The 17,492-nt window shown below is 31.5% G+C and overlaps 1 protein-coding gene and 1 long non-coding RNA gene across 2 annotated transcripts; both read right to left on the bottom strand.

Annotated features, from left to right (window-relative positions):
- Window positions 1-1,045: 1,045 nt before the first annotated feature.
- LOC130656322 (uncharacterized) lies at window positions 1,046-1,534 on the bottom strand. Its single transcript, XR_008984899.1, has 2 exons — window positions 1,266-1,534; window positions 1,046-1,183 (listed from the first exon to the last, which is right to left on the bottom strand). It is a non-coding gene; the product is annotated as an uncharacterized LOC130656322 (long non-coding RNA).
- Window positions 1,535-16,069: 14,535 nt separating this feature from the next.
- Window positions 16,070-16,732, bottom strand: LOC130657769 (uncharacterized). The gene has a single exon (XM_057460772.1). It carries the CDS (start codon window positions 16,730-16,732, stop codon window positions 16,070-16,072), a length of 663 nt encoding a protein of 220 aa, XP_057316755.1.
- Window positions 16,733-17,492: the final 760 nt, after the last annotated feature.

The raw sequence follows: 17,492 nt of genomic DNA, 5'->3' as shown, positions 1-17,492 counted from the left end.
TAAAAAATTAGCATGCAGGTGTCTAATAGATAAATGTTGAAACTCAGTAAGTATCATAGCCATATAACAAAGCAATCAGGAGTTATAAAAAAAAAACCGTCACCGAATAGGGTTAAGAGAGCAAGTATAAACAAAAAGCCAAGGAACCTTAACAATTTCCGCAAGGAAGGAAATATAACTTAGCAAGTAAGGAAACTTTGGACTGAAAGACTTAACATGAGTCTTAGGTTTCTGCTTGAAGCATTACAAAAAGTTTCTCAAAGAAAATTATCACAGCGTTATAGGGCGTTTTGAACCACATTGGGCGTTTGTAGTAAAACTTTCAGATTAAAAAAAAGTAGAATAAATAAAAAAATAGAACCGTATGATAATAAGTCTGTGGTTTATCGAGAGTTGCAATGAGTGATGGACATCACATCCCCTTTCCTGTGATTCACTTCTCTCTCTTTTTTTTGTTTACAAAATTATTAAGTGCATTAACCCTATTGTACCTGAGCTTTTTTTGACTTTGTAACCCTGAGGGGGGCACAAAGTGCCCGCGGGCCAAAAATCCTGACACTTGTGCTGAAGAGATGAAACTTGGCTCAGTTGGAGATTGTCTTACTACAAACTCAATCCAGGTAAAAAAATAATTAGATGACGTCATAGCGATTTGAAATGACGTCACACATCTGAAAATGGTCATTTTCCCAATTTTTCAGTACGTTTTAATTTCTCGCGTGTTACTAATGATACGACCTTGATTCTTAATAGATTTGCGGAATAAATACCAAAACATGTGTTTTGCATGAAACAAATAATTTGAATGACGTCATTGGGATAAAAATGACGTCATTTCAGCAAGAAAATTTCTTTCTTTGTGCCAAGACGTTATCCATTAAAAAAAAGAACTTAAGACACGTTAATTGAAATAGTAACGCTTGATCACGCATAAGTTTACCCCAAAATATGACCACCCATGTATATATTAACCCATGTCAATAACGCGAACACACCTGAAAATGTATAAACCCACCTGAGTATAGTGGAATGGAACACAAATACATACAGATAGCTTTGATTTATTTTGAACCTTCATTCACCACCTTTATACAATCTTTAACTTTTCACACGTTGACTTTCTTCAGTAGCGAGGTGCATGATTTTATGGTTTCACTTCCAGTCCAAACGCATATGAAATTACCTGGTACAAGAATGGGCTCGTATTAGGGTGGTAATACTCGTGGCATGATATGCTAGAAGATGCATGCCGGGATCGTTTTTACCTTGAAAACAATTTTCTTTAAATCATTCAATCTTGTGTTAGACTGCAATAGTATGTTTATCTCTCAAAGCTTTAACGTGGGACACTTTCTTAGGTTGGGAATGTGCATTTAAAATATTCTCAATGTGTAATATCCAGCATTAAATATGACGATGTCAGAATGGTTATAAAAAGAAAAAGGGAAAGAAAATTTTTCAAGAATAATACAAAGCCGCTTGCAAACTTTATCAATGACCTATTGAAATCTTTGTAATCTACATGCACCGTAACATGCCAGAATCAAAAGCACAGAGAACATGTGTTTCTAATTCTAATTTTTATAAACTTTTTTTTTTCATACACTTTTAGAAAAAACCGTGATAAATCATATGTATAAATAAAAATTCAGAAGGCAAAAACAAAAACAAACAAAAACAGACAGACAGATTGCTAAAAAAAGTTTTTTTTAAAAGTAAAGAAAGATAAAAATGAGCAATGTTTTGGCAAATTTTCAACATGTTTTTTTCGTAACGGGCCATCTAAATATTTTAAAAGCATGCTATTTAACTGATGTAGAGTAATTTCCTGAACAAAAAGAACAAAGAGAGATTGTAACATGTTTTGAATTAATGGAATGTCGTGCAATATATCGGTACACACATGACATCCAATGTCTCTGCTATTTTTATCCTTTAAGGAAGTATTTAGAAAGTTTAACGAACTTAGGACAGCATAGTTTAAAACGAGATCATTATTAACATTTATAACCTTAAATATTATTTTATACGATATATTTATACTATATATTTGTACTATATATTATTTACCTATAGAAGCTAAAAATTCAATGCTCGGCGAATGAATGCAACAGTGATAATTATAGTAACATCCTATACTTTGGAAATCTGTTTGTAAATTCACTGACTCATGTCTCCTTCTACTCTCAAATACTTATTTTACAAGAAATATTTTTTTCTAATTTTGCCGGTTTTAATACAGATTTAAGTTGTAGTTACGCACTTGTTCACAGCGGGTTTGTTCTTTCTTCTTGTCTGGCTTGAGATGTTGAATAATACGAGCTGTCTAAAAATCATTCACAAACATAGTTTTAATTCTTGCATGGCTATTGAATTAGGTTTGCATACTTATACCTTACTTAATCTTAAAACAACGTTTAAGATGTTCAAAAACTTCATTACATTGTTTATTTTTATAATTTGTTTTATTAATAATCTCATACTACTTTGTCTAGTTGTTTTAGGAGACCTACTACCTCGTCTATTTCGATTTGTCGCGGATAAAACTTAAATTTAATCACGGAACCATCAAAATATAGTTTGGAGAATAAAGGCACTACAGGAGAAACAAAACAAAACAGGTGAACAACAAAGGTAGTTTAGAAAAGTTCTGACGCAAACTGAAAAATTTTAAACACATTATTTTTTGTAAGAACCCTGCTTAGCATAACATTGAGACTTAAAATCGAGAATGCCTGGCGAAAAAATATAAAAAAGAGCATGGCTAGGCGAAAGTCAAAATAATGCCGTCTCATTTTTTTTTAATTTGTTCGTTGACACATTTGAAACTACAATTTAACAAAACACGTCTTTTTTATAAGCAATTTAACTTTTGACCTGGTAATTGAGCTGCTAAAAGATACCTTAAAATTATAGAAGAATTTCTTAACGCTTGTTTAGAATTAAAATATCGAAAATAATCAAAAATCCTATATGAATGCTTATAAACGATTACCTTTGAGGAAACGGAACACTTGATTTGATACAATGTCATTTTAAACCTTGGTTTAAATATGAATGATTGCTTTTATCCACTACCACTTATACTATATATATATAATATAGTTAATTAGCAGTCTTGCAGATTGAAGTAAAGTTGCATGTAAAAAAATGTGTGTATTAGGTGAACATTCAGCCTCACTAATTTTAAACATATACACATCCATACAGACACAAATTTCTTTCGTATGTTCATACTACCACGCAGTCTGGCATCCTCTCATTAGGATAACACCTTTGATACATATTCGTAATAAAATTTGCAGTGAAAGCACTTTTGAAAGTTGTCACAAAAGTTGTCACAAAGGTTATTACAACTTTATTACAACTTTAAATACACGTGTACATTTCACACTTTTCTTTAATCCTTTTTTGCGAATTGTTTTGAAACAAAACAAATCCTGAGAAAGATTATTTTATAAACTTAACTCAGAAAAAACTGCCTACATCTGTGTTTCCGAGAAAGAGGAGGCATTGTGTCAAGATATGATTCAAACTTTAAACAAACTAAATTTGTTTTGTTGTTAGGCTGCACGTTTGCATGTTCCAGCTAAAATGTTATTGGCAGCATGGCCAAAGTAGCAAACGTATAAGTGAGCTTCTTTACATTCAGGAAAACTATTTTTGTGTGTTTAACAGTTGCATTAAAATAGGAAGATATTCCTTTCACTTCTAACCATGTGAAAATCTGTTTAACATGGTTGCATAAAAAATTATGACAACAGACGAGACTCGCTGATACAGTATACTACAGAAGAATCAACCTGATCCGTTCCTCGGTAAGGAACTGTTTCTGTTAATTTGCAAATTTCTTTGTTCCCTACTTTATGTTACTTAAGAGCTAGTAGTACATCCATGACAAGAAGAATTATGCAGGCTTTACCTAGGTTTAATTCCTTCCTTATTCAATTTACATTTTGCCTTTTAAATTTACCTTTACATTTCTTCTCTACCTTATGGCTGAAAACAAAGATTTACTCAAAAAGTTAAAGCAATAAATTCGAACGGTAAGTCCATGTTATGCTTCGCACATAATTTAGGTGTACCTGTATTGATTATGTGCACGCTGATTATAATGGTAACCGTACCAAATTATTAACCCTGCACAGGGCAGTTTAATAATCAATACTTTTGTATTATCTATTTCTAGGATGTGGTATGTAGCTGACCAAAAAAAATTAAGAGGAATTCAGTCTAAAAAAACTTCAGTACTCAATTCTGTTTAAAGGGTAGTAGCTTTCCAAAGTTTGGCTAATATAATCATGAAGGCAAATTTTAACTAACAAACACAAAGGTCGAGAGAGTTATTATTTTCTTTTGTTTGTTTTTTTATAAAATTTTGTTTATTTTTTTATCTGTTTCAATACTAAATGCTATTGACTCTTTTCAATTATTCGCAAGTTGTACGGGGAATACATTTCAGCCTTAGAAATTCTGAGTTTATGCCGTTAATAGCGTTAAACCATACATGACGAAAAAAAATCAAATTTACCTCTGTGTTTTAAAATGATTTATGGTGCAAACAGGAATCATCGTACCATCCACTAGCGCGTTTTTTTTGAGTCCAAATTTTGTTTTGTTTTGGTTTCATGTAAAAATGTCATTAAATCCAAATTAGCTAGTTCAATTAGAAACACTATTTTATGCAACTTAACTCAACTAAAGTTAGAAAGTTTGTTACAAAATGTTTCATGTCTTAAAGTTCTTTGGTTGAAAACTGATATTTGAAGTGCAATATGAAGTTTTTTCTTGAAAGTAACTGTTACTGCTATCAAGAAGCGCAAAACAAGTCAAATAACAATGAAATAAAAAACAACAAAGGGATCTATGTACAGCTAAATGAATTTACACAAAGTATAAATGCAATTAAATATGATTTAGAAACTTTTAAAAGGGCCTTAGTGTGCGAAATTTGGTGCAGGCGTTATGCGTAAAATGTTAATACGCACAAATATATTTTTTTTCAAGAAACAAAAGTGATGACGGAAAGGCGTTTTAAAAACATTTATGTTTCATCCAAATTGTATTCCCCAAATTGTACTATTTTTACATTGGTATTTTTGAATTGAAACTTGTGGGAAAATAAAAACAGGCGAGATTCGCGTTCATATTAATATTGCGCGTGTTATTTTCAACAATTAACATTTTCATTGAATAATATAGATATTATTATGTCATGAACAAGCGAGTTTATTCTAGGCTACGTTTCAACAGCTACAGCTGTAATTGACGGGCAATCATCGTAATCAACTTTGTCTATTTATTAGTCTCCTCAACTCAACGAAAAACCTTAAACACACCTCTACATATACTAAGAATACACATCAAAGCAAATTTCGTTACTTCATTTAAACAAGTTAAAATGATGCATAAAAAAGCAATGAGAGAAATATGTACAACAGGTAAATCACCATGGAATTTTCCATAGTTCTTCATAGTTCGGCATTTATAAATTTATATACAATGTTTCTAGCCCAAAACATTAGGTATATCAAACACAAATTGTTTTTCAGAAGGTTTAAAAAATGCAACCATATACCATATGAGAAAAAAGAACTTACAAAAATTAGGCTTTCCGACGATATAAAAATAAAAAATATGACAAAAGTAACTTATAGTGTTTTATGCATCCTTATACTATGATTTTTTCTGTTACCTTTGCTGTTATTGACCAATGAAAAAAAACGGCAATCATAAATTATTTTTTAAAGTACTCATGCCTGCTAAAGTCTTCAGAAATACAATAAAGTTCTGAAGTAGGTATTTCTTGCTGCAATCAAGGTTAAAATTACTAGAACAACGAAAATTTTTAAATTATTTTCAGACATAGCTGCAGGCGTCAAATGATTATTATTCTGCAGCTTCTGAGATGGCCTTTAAAAACGTATGAATAGTAATCAACGCGTACAACCCGCTATTTGCACAACCAAACACAGGTCAGGACTGATGAGAACCTGAGAACTTTGAAAAAGCGTTAAGGTGACATTATCGATAATTAACGTCTTTTATCTATTTCAATAAATTTTTGGAAACGACGATACTTTTCCGGGTATTTTAAGAGAGTGCCCAAACGCGTCAAGGTATGAGTGTTACTGTTGAACAACGCTTAGTTGGGTAAGAAGTCATAGTCATAGTCGAACTGTCCAACACATCTTTTGGACAGAAAAGATTCACGTTAAAGCTCACAAAGAACTACAAATTGTAGGAAAATAGTCATGCTAATAATAGCTCGACTAGCACCTCTGAAAGATCACAACACAAACAGAGTTATTCCATAAAAAAATTAGAGATCGAAGCTACCCCAAAATAATACGAGACCCTTAAAACCACTTTCTTTACCTTAAAGCATACTTTTTGTACTTTATATTTAAACGGAGAAGTGATTACATAAAAAGTTACGCTGAGAACTCATACTATCTGAAAAGTGTTTATGAAGAGGGTGGGGTGGGGGAAATTTGTTAAAAATGTACGTCGAAATCATCTGCCATTTTTTACTGAGAATGTATCGTTCTGACATGGACAGTTAAATTAACTGTTTAGCCTGCAAAGCTAAATAGGAAGGTTTTTCAGCAATTTGATTGCAATGCTTTAGCAAACCACCTTCGTCCTGCAAACTTTGAAAGTACCTAGATGATTTAGAGGGTATTTGTACTTAAGTGCTTCGGCTGAATTGCATTTTCTTAGTTCAGTTAAAATAAAGATACTCAGATTCTCCAGAGTAAAAAAAAAGAGTCTAAATTACGCACTTTTATTTGTTTAACATTAGACGTCGTGCCTACCTTGTTTTGAACAGAATTAGCAATTTAGCAATTCATAACCCATGACTCACTACTTAATTTTTTCCGTGGAATGCCAATGTAATCGTAAATTTCAAAAAAATTAGGATATTAAGTAAAATGTACCTAATAATGGTGTAGTAAAATAAAAATTTAATTCTTATTTAATTGGGTCGGGTTATGCATCATCATATATCGCCTTTTATCTCCTTGGTTTTTCTCCTCAGACAGCCATAATTGATGGTTGTTTATTTAAAACTGCAATTTTTATTTTCTTGTCCAGCATAAACAAAAACCAACGCCAATATATTTAAGTCTTACCTATGACAATTAGACATTTAATTAATACAAACGGCTATTCATCTTGAAGTAGAAGCTGATCAAGTTTCGTTAGATGTTCTAGGTATTTCCCAAATCCTAAGTCATTTAGTAGATTCGTATAGATTCTTTTTTAAACTCATTTTTGCAAATTGATAAAAATGTATAGTTTTTTCCCTTCAAAATTTATCCATTCCTTTGTGAAGTCACTTAAATTTACGTGTGCTGCACATTGGTCGATACAACAAGCGTACTACACCTTCGTAGTAAACACCAAACAAAATATTAAGTTAGTGGTTTTTGCTCAAAAATATATCATACGCTTACAGAATGAAAATTCATAGTGTAACTTATACCAGACTTACTTATAAAATTGGGTAGCTAAAGTTTGGAAAGTTTCTTCTGAATTACATGCTAATCTCTGAATTTTCAACACCTCCAATTGTTGCTATGTTACATCAATGTCAGAAATACGTATAACATTGCTTTACGTGCTTGCCTTCCATAAAAAAATGGTTTTCAGTCGGTAGATTGAAATGGATTGAGAGTACTACATTTGAAATGCGCCGGGACTGCAACTTGAAACACAAGCTGAATGGGCCACTACAACTACACTAACTCCTCTGCTAAAGATATGTCATTCATAATGTTTTTTTAGTTAAAAATATAATAGCCAAAAGCATTTATTGATACCGTAATCAATGAAACATAACTGTTCCTAATTGCCAAGAAATGCACGCATCTAAAAAATGAGTATATAACGTCGTAATATAGCTATAACCAAAAGGAAAAAACTTTCAGTTTATAACTGTAAGTCTCATGTTCGTACAGTCATTTGCTTAACAAATATGAAAAACCCCTATAAAGTGGTCTAATGTGAAGAAATGGATAATTGACGTAAAATAACTGTTTCTTTTGTAAAAATCGCAGATAAAAAAGTGTTTGTTGACATAGTCTTGAGAAATCAACTAGTTGTTGAAATTTTATCCTTTATCACTAAAATATAACAAAGAAAAGAAATACAAGTGCTTCAGCATAATAACTGAGTGGTTTTCATTGCGTCTGTTTAATAATCACATGGTCGGTGATTTAGTCCACAGTTCAGCATGTTTAGCCTGTGTCACCACTAAAGCTACGAATAAAGAAATAACTGTGCAAGAGAAATAAGATAGGGAATGTGTACTTTATGTATATGTTACGGGGAATATCTGTCAGGTATTATGTATTAAGGTTAGGACTAATTTTATAATGTATAATAACCGATTAATATGCAATAATCACAATCGTCGTAACATAAACACTCAGAAAAGAATAGCCAATGTTCTACTGGCTCCCCTGCTTAAACATCTGGAATTAAATAAATGCTTTAACTCTAAAATAATTGTGATTGAAAAGCAAAACGCTCAAAGTGCATTCAATTACTCGTGCACAATTCACAATTTCCTATAAACATAGTAATTTTCGAAGAACATGGCTTTTGCAGGCTAATTAATATAGCGAAGGCGCAAATTGTGTAGAGCAATACTTGCCGAATTAACAGGCGATATGTTATTTCCGTAATTTTCAGTGTCCCTACATGTTATTGGATTTAAAGAAATTTGAAATAACACAGTAAACATCATATTACTGCATTGATCTTTTAAAAATGGTACAACCAAACACGCATGGCTTCTAAGCTATCTGGTTACTAGAAATAATTATAGCAAAACATGCCTGGTCAAAGGTTAATTTACTTACGTAAAAGTTGTTAACTGCATGCAAGCCTTTTGTTTAAAGTTCCACAAAAAAAATTTTTTAATTTGCTTGAGGATTTTTCATGCAGAGTACAGCTATTCTGCATAAAAGTAGCTTTCTCTTCGTACGGTGTTTAACGAATGCAGCAGCTCAAGAGCATGTGATAAACAATGCATGAACACGAAATAATTTTTTTACACCAACTGCGTCTTGCGCAACCTTCGAACGCTTTTTCAAAATTAAACGTGGGCAGTGGGAGAGTCGAGCGCGGGCTGGACAGATACAGGCAATAAACCTATATATGTTTAGGTCACTTTTATCTGTACGGACACACATTCACGCCCCAATCAGTCGATTTTCGTGTGAATCTTTGTCATAACAAATTTGTGTATTATCTCTATCTTTTCTATTGATTAAACATATATTGTGCTTAGAAGTGTACAATAATGGAGATTGTACTTTGACAATATAATAACATACACTTTAAATGTGTTTGTTTTCGATAACAGTACATCCTTTGTTATAAGAAATATACTGTTAAAGTTCTGCCTTAATGATTTTAAATTGAATTTAAAAACAAAGAAAATTTTCTAAAAACATATGGAGTCTCAGACTCTTGTTTTTAATACACTTAGAATTACTTTTTAGTTAGACCCTTCTCAATCTATCAATTGACCTTTCAATTTTCTGAATATTTCGCAAATCGCGATTGAAAGTAACTATAATCTCAGCCTCAAGTTAACAAGCATTGTTAAATGGTGTTTCTTTGATACTAAAGTATTTCAAGCGTTGGAATGTAAGAGTATATACTTTTCTATAATAATAGTTGCCTGCCCGTCTAACAACAAGTAACAAATGTCATATATTTTTATCAGCCTTGCTACGATGGGAAATTTCCTGCATTTTCCACAGACAGTGTGCATAGTGGTGGTCAAATCTTTCGACAGCTAGCGACTAAAACATATACATTTGTAGGTTCAATAAAGGATATTTTCTAGGCAAACTTGCTATTTAACTTAGAAAAAGAAATTTCATCAATTGAATTTTGTTCAAAATTGGGTTTGGAAAGTTTAGTCACAATCTTTAAGGCCTGAACAATAAATTAAATGTTGTTTTATGTAAATAATTATGTAAAACTCTATAATACCTCTTCATATTCAGTTTGATAATTGTCCTGTCTATTAAGTGATTTTGTCCACAATATAAATAGGTATTTTACAGACTCAATGGGCTCATTCAAATTAATTTACAGTAGGCAGTTTTGACAATGTATGAGTCACTAAAGACTTTCAATAATAAATGCTACAAAGATTGCAATTTAAGTTTATAGTAGTATTGGCCTTCTCAAATCAAATTTTATTGTACCTAATGTTCTGATACATTAATTTGTATCGTCACTAATGTTGATGTTTTCAAAAAGAAGACTTATATAAATTCCACGACATTTCATTTAAATTGAAAATTCCGTAGCCACATCCCCAGATGCTTTAATGTTTTAATTTCTGACCGGGCAACAGCATATTACCGCCGTCATTAAATCAAGACGAAAACAAAGTAATTAATCAAGTAAAGAACCTTTGTTCTTTCAAAAGGATCACGTGTTTGCAAAACCCAGTAATTGATCAACTTTTGTAAGCAATATCCGGAATTGACATGTTCATTCTTGTGCTAAATACATTAGCATCATTACGACCTGCTAATTTGCATAACAATGATACTTATAAGTACCTGAATTGGGTGGAAATTTGGCATATTTCGAGCATGCGTCCAAGGAGAAGAACTGTGAAATTAGCCCAACCCTTAACCCGCTAATTATGTTTAAATAAATTTTGACCAAATAAAGTTCGGGACTATTAGAAAAATTAACACTGTTACTTCCTCTGCGTTATTGTGGCATGCTTAAAATTCAAAGTTATTTCTAACTTTCGTCAATCTTTCTCTAACGAAAAATAAAAAAAGCCAGACAGATAATTAATCTTAAATATTTTTCAAAAATGACGCGTCTATTTCTGTTTAAATGACAGTTTTTTTTTAAATAGTTGAGTCAGTTTGTGCAGGCGTTCATTAGAAGACAATATAAAAATCGTTATATTTGTTTTATAGCCAATTTATGCGCTTGGTCCCTCCTCTCATCACAAGGGAATTTACAAAATGCGTGAATGCTTTGTTACATTGCATCGCGTGATGTTTGAGGACAAATGCTTCTCTGATCCTTTGCGTGACTCTAAAACAATTAATAGCCTAACCTTATAATCACACAATGTGGCATTCGTATGCTTTCGTAACAAAAAAAGAAACATCCTACAGGAAAACAACAATAATTTAACAACGCAGCGTAAACTTAGGTTAGATAGCTGTTTCCGGCGATAAGTCAGGGAAGCAAGTTTTTTTCGGATTCTGCACTGCAATGTAAGGCAGGTTTTCGGGTTATACGCATGGGCATTAAAATAGTAATAATATACGCATGTCAATATATCAAGTAGCTTCAAGCTGTTGTGTTTTTTCTGTTCTGATTAATTGTTAAGACCGATATACACAGGAGAATAATTGAAGAATAACTTGAGTATATTAATATTCTTGCACTATTTCCCCGTGTATCTTGTAGAAGTATAAAAATTCTTGAATATTTTTTCGTTAAGGCGGTGATGCACGATCCGATAATTGAATTTGAATAGTCGAATTCGACAAATTGGATCGGTGTATGATGTAGAAAATCGTATGCCTTCAACATGTTCAGACTTGTCGAATTCGATTTTTAAAAAGTCGGACTGGTTTAACTTTTTCGACTAATCGAAAGGTTTTTAACCAATCAAAATGCTTAAAATATGTACATCACATCTGTGTTCAGAAAAATGTAAGTTTCTATATGAAAAAAATTAAACACATCAAGTCTTAAAAAAAAAATGGATGTTGGAAGAAGCGCTCTGGAGCTTATAAACAGAAGAGATCCAAGGGAAATGAAAATAATCTTTTTGCGGAGTGTGTTATTTGTTTAGTAACAAATAACACACTCCGTTTTTTAACGTTTTCCTAAATTTTTAGTTGAAGTTTCAGTTTTATTTTAATGCTAAATATAATTTCGATAGTTCGAATTCGAAAAATTGGATCGTGTATCATCCCCTTTCTCACCTGTCAAGTTTCGATTTTATTTTAATGCTCAGTATAATTTTAACAAATCGAATTCGATTAATCGGATCGTGTATCACCGCCTTTATTCTTCGAATAAAAAGCAAGCTGAATATAATCAAATCAGTTTGATTATATTTAGTTTGTTTTTTATTCGAAGAATAACGAAAAAATATTTAAGAATTTTTATTCTTTTACAAGATACACGTGGAAATAATGGAAGAATATTAATATACCCAAGTTATTCTTCTAATTGTTATTCTTTGTATATCGGCCTTTAGAGGAGTAGCTTGATTTTTTTTAAAAATTGAACATATATGAAAATTGAGCAAATATGGAACGATTAACAGTTACATGGTTTCGATAGATAATTGCATTTCTGAAACAATATATCTAGTAAGAATCATCAACTTCAAGCCTTACTACCTTAAAAACGACATAATTAATTTCATCAAATTATTTTAATATTGCTATTCCCTTCATCAAGTATATATATATATATATATTTTTTTTTTCGCCAAAAGAAATTTACATACAACTATTTCAAAATTACAGATACAAGTTCTACATACACATAAGTACAGGCATAAATTTCTACATTGGGATATATATACATATATATACATAACTGTATCACGTACGTAGAATAAAATGGCAGGAGTAAGTAGAAGACTATGCAGTCTTATCATCTCACACCTTACATAGCCGTCATTAAAAAGAGCGTCAAATAAAAATTGATAATTAAAAACTTAATAAAATATTAAATGTTATGTTAAATAAAAGAAAGCGTTTAATTATCACACGTAGTGTTGTTTCAGAAGAAGACTTGTTCGTTATTACTTCGTAACAGCTGATTTCTTAGTGCAATTTTAAATTGTTTTGTAGATGGAATGCTTTTTATCTCATCGTTTAGAAGCATGCTTCAGAGTTTTTAGGGCCTCGGTTTGATATTGAAAATTTTGTTACATTAGATATGATTTTTGGCCGAAGGAAATTATTACCTGAAAATCTAGTTGGATATTTATGTTGAACTTTCTTAAATAATGTAATGAATATATTTGGTGCTATTAAATTTTTAATCTTATACATGAAAATAAGGACTTGAAAAATGTTTAGCTGAGATACAATAAGAATACCCAGATCTTTTAGCAATGGTCTAGAATGGGAATATTTGTTCTGTCGTAATATAATCCTACTGGCATGTTTTTGTTGAATGTGCAGTTTTTTTAATTTTGTTATATTAGTGCTACCCCATGCAATGTTTGCATAATTTAAATAGCAGTGTAAAAAGGAAAAATATATGTTTCTTAAGCAGTTCTTATTCAAAGCGAAACTGGCTTTATATAAGATTCCTAAGCTTTTGGAAACTTTGTTTTCCACTAATATGTTCTCTCCAAGTTAAATTTTCGTCTAGGAGAACTCCAAGAAATTTCATTGAATATTCTCTTCTTATGTTTACATGATCAATAACTAATCCAGGTAACCTAAGAGGTATTTCATCTTTTTTACTAAGTTTGTGAAAAAAGGTATATCTAGTTTTTGAAGTGTTAAGGGATAATTTATTCGCTTTAAACCAATCAGCCAATTTAGCCAATTCTAGGTTAGTAGTTTCAAAAAGTACGTTATATCTTTATGAGTAAAGAATAAATTTGTATCATCAGCAAATAAAATTGAATTTAAGACACTAGATGCTCTAAATATATCATTGATATAAATAAGAAACAACAGTGGTCCTAAAATTGACCCTTGAGGTACTCCACATGCTATAATCCTGTAGTTAGTATTTTCTTCGTCATAAGAAATATATTGTTTTCTTTCGAAGAGATAGTTCTTGAACCATGCGAGATATGTATTTCTTATGCCATAATATATTAGTTTTTCTAATAGAATCTCATGGTTGACTGTATCGAATGCCTTGCTGAGATCAATAAAGACCCCAATTGTAAATTTATTCTCATCAAAGGCTTGAAATATTTCCTGACTCAACTGAATGATTGCGTGATCAGTTGAATGACCTGCCTGAAATCCAAATTGCTTATTATACAAAATATTGTTATTGTTCAAGAAAAAATAAACTCTGTTGTACATGATTCTCTCTAAAATCTTCAAAAAGCAAGGGAGTATTGAAATTGGTCTGTAGTTAGATACTTTACAAACTTCTCCTGCTTTAAAGACTGGGACAACTCTAGCTTTTTTTAACTTTTTAGGAACAATGCCTGTAATTAGAGATGAATTAAATATTTGCAGTAGTGGAGATTTTAGTTCATTAAAACAGTTCTTTAAGACATTGCTGCTGATTTGATCAAAGTCAGGACTTTTGTTGATTTGCAAAGAATGAAATGCTGCTTCTAGTTCCTCCTCACTTAGCTCTTTTTTCTCTATTTCATTATCATGATATGACAAATACGATCTAAAGGATTTTGAACTGTGACCTATTTTCGACGCCAGGGTCGGCCCCACTTTAGTGAAAAAATTGTTAAATTCTTCAGCCATCAAAGATGGTTCTTCAATTTCATTTTCGTCGTTTACAAGTTTTGAAGGAAAATTATTACTTCTAATTTTTATTTTACCAATCACTTCCTTGATGATATTCCATGTTTTTCTTGCATTATGTTTGTATTTATTAATTTGTTCATTGAAGTAAAAATTCTTAGCACGATTTTTTATCAATTTAAAAAGGTTTTTATAAATTTTTATACAGTGTTTCATTCCTGTAGGTTTTCTTTCTTAAATACTTTTCATATAGTTTTTGTTTTCTTCGGGAAGATTTTTGGAGGCCCCTAGTCATCCAGGGATTTAAGAATGTTTTGGTCTTAATAAACTCAATTTCTTCTGGAAATGCCGCATCATATCTTTTCAAAAACATTTTCAGAAAGCTATCATATGCGTCATTTGCATCCGTTGCTTTTACCCGTCGTCCCATTTTACCTTAGCCAATAAATACTTAAATAATGTTATTGTATTTTCATTTATTTTTCGCTTTTTTATTTTTACATGGTTTGACTGTTTATCAAAGTTTGTATTGGACGTGATAAAGATGGGAAAATGATCAGAGATGTCTGTTTTGATAATACCCGAATGTAGTTCTTTGTCGCAAAATGAATTTGTTATGATGTGATCAATTACTGTAGCGTTTTGTTTAGTTACCCAGGTTGGTTTATTTATGAGAGGAATATACCCACTTTGAAATATAAAGTTAAAGAAACACTGGATGTTTTTGTTTGTTTCGTAATCAAGTGTATTGAGGTTAAGATCCCCCACGAGGTATACTGCTTTGCTGGTGTTTTTATTGATCAATATAATAGGTTCAATTAACGTTTTAAAATTATCAATTGATCCTGCAGGTTGCCTGTATATTACGCTCACAATGATGTTCGTTGTGGTTTTGTTCAGTATTTCTACACTTAATGACTCACAATCGTTATTATTCACACATAGCTCTGTTCTTTTTTTATACAATAGAGAATTATGAATAAACACACACACGCCACCACCCCCCTTGTTAGAGTTTCTAATTTGATGAATCACCGAGTAATTACACAATTGAAAATTTGAATTGTTTTTTATGTCTTCATCACGACACCAAGTTTCAGTGAGACAAATTATTTTAGAACGAAAATTCAGAGTGTGGAGAAACTGTTCAAAACTCTCAAAATTCTTTTGCATGCTTCTAATGTTGAGATGTAGTATAGAAAAGGAATAATTTTTTGCGTGTGCAAAAATATTGTCTGAATTTGGAGAATAATATTTTGTATTAGTGTTCTTGGACAATGTACAGTTATAAAAATTTAAGTCTGGGTCATTTTCATCGTTTAATAGTAAGGTTTCGTTGGTTTGGAATGGATGAAATTCCAAATTTTCAAAATTTGTTTCCGTCATTGTAGTAGAAAAGATAATTAAAAAGAAAATATAAATCGTGTAAATAAGAAAGCGTTAAACAATGTTTTTCGATCTCTTAAACTCCCTAACAAATAAGACGATCATAAAGAACGATAGCATATTTACCATTTTCTCTATGAATCTTCATTTCCTTGAAGAGATTCGCCCTAATCTGATTCGTCGAAGTGGAGTAATCCTCATTTACATATTCCGGTGCCTTTTAGTTTCTTCGAGTTGTTTAAAATATTAACTTTATCCTTATAGTCCAACAGTTTAAGTACGATAGTACGCTTTTTCCCATTGCTTTTCTCTCCTGTGCGGTGTGCTCTCTCTACGTGCACATTCGACAATCCTAATTTGTGTTCAAATAAATTGACCACTTTCTTTTCAGTATCGTCCCAACTCTCCGACTCGCTTTCTTCCAACCCATCAATACGTAAATTGTTTCTTCTTTGTCTATCCTCTAAGTGTCGTAGTTTTTCCTCATAAATACTCAATTGTTCTTTACGATTCGTTGTCTGTTCAAGTAAGCCAGCTTCCATTTTTTTAAAACTTTCCTCATTCAAACTTTGTGTCACTGTCAGGCTTTCCTCTATATCTCTTTTGTCCTTTTCTAAGGCTTTAATTTTTTCAATTGCTCCAAAAAGATTATTTTTTAATGTCCTATTTTCTTCTTGGATAGCTTCATATGGTGATGCAATTTCTTTCAGTTTTTTGTCTAATTCACCAATCTGTTCGTTTGTGATCTTCAGATTACTGCTAATTAACTGAACAATATCCTGCTGTTGCTTTTGAAACATTGTTGTAAAAATATCACGCACCATTTCCACAGAAATTATGTTCACTTGATTAGATTCCATATTTGTAAATATAAGTATTGAGTAAGTATTAAGTAAAATAGTAAAATTTAAATAAAATATCAAAATTTAAATTCCCTCTTCCGCAGTAGTTAAAAACACGTCCGCTCTCGACAACAACAACAATCTCGTAATGCTTGTAATGCTAAGCTTCTAATCGGACGGTAAGGTGTATAGGGACACAAAAAGACATATGCTTTTAAGTCTCAACTCTGTTCGGTCCAGGGGGTTTACTCTTTTTTGCTCAGATGCATGTTTATGATACCTCGTTCGTTTCAATAATATCTCCAATATCTTTAAGTCAAATGTCTCTCAGAGCCGTGGATATTGGCTATACTCAAGACTACCCCTAAAAATCTCTATATGAAATACTCATATTTGGGAGACTATAATAACTTCTGTTAGGATTATACTTCAAAGGTGAAACTTGAAACACAAATTTTTGGGCATTTTTTAGCAATTTTTCATGCGAACTATGTAAATACCGAAAATATGTTAGGGCGTGAGTATACAAAATAGGTGTGATATTTTAAAATGCTATTAATTCACCAAAGGTTTATTTCGATACATCAATGTATATATTTTTAGAAAGCTTGTATGGTTCATATATAATGGTGTAAAAATTATAAGGAAAAATAAAGTTTGAAGGTTTAATAGACAAGAATAAAGAACGACCCCTCTCCTACAAATAAGATCCCATTTACAAAACTACTAGGTTCTCATGTTTGCTGTTTGCTTTTTTGGAATCACAAAACAATAATCT

This window comes from Hydractinia symbiolongicarpus, chromosome 9 (assembly GCF_029227915.1).
Source record: "Hydractinia symbiolongicarpus strain clone_291-10 chromosome 9, HSymV2.1, whole genome shotgun sequence".
Classification (NCBI taxonomy): domain Eukaryota; kingdom Metazoa; phylum Cnidaria; class Hydrozoa; order Anthoathecata; family Hydractiniidae; genus Hydractinia; species Hydractinia symbiolongicarpus.
This window is presented reverse-complemented; position numbering and strand designations above follow the sequence as displayed.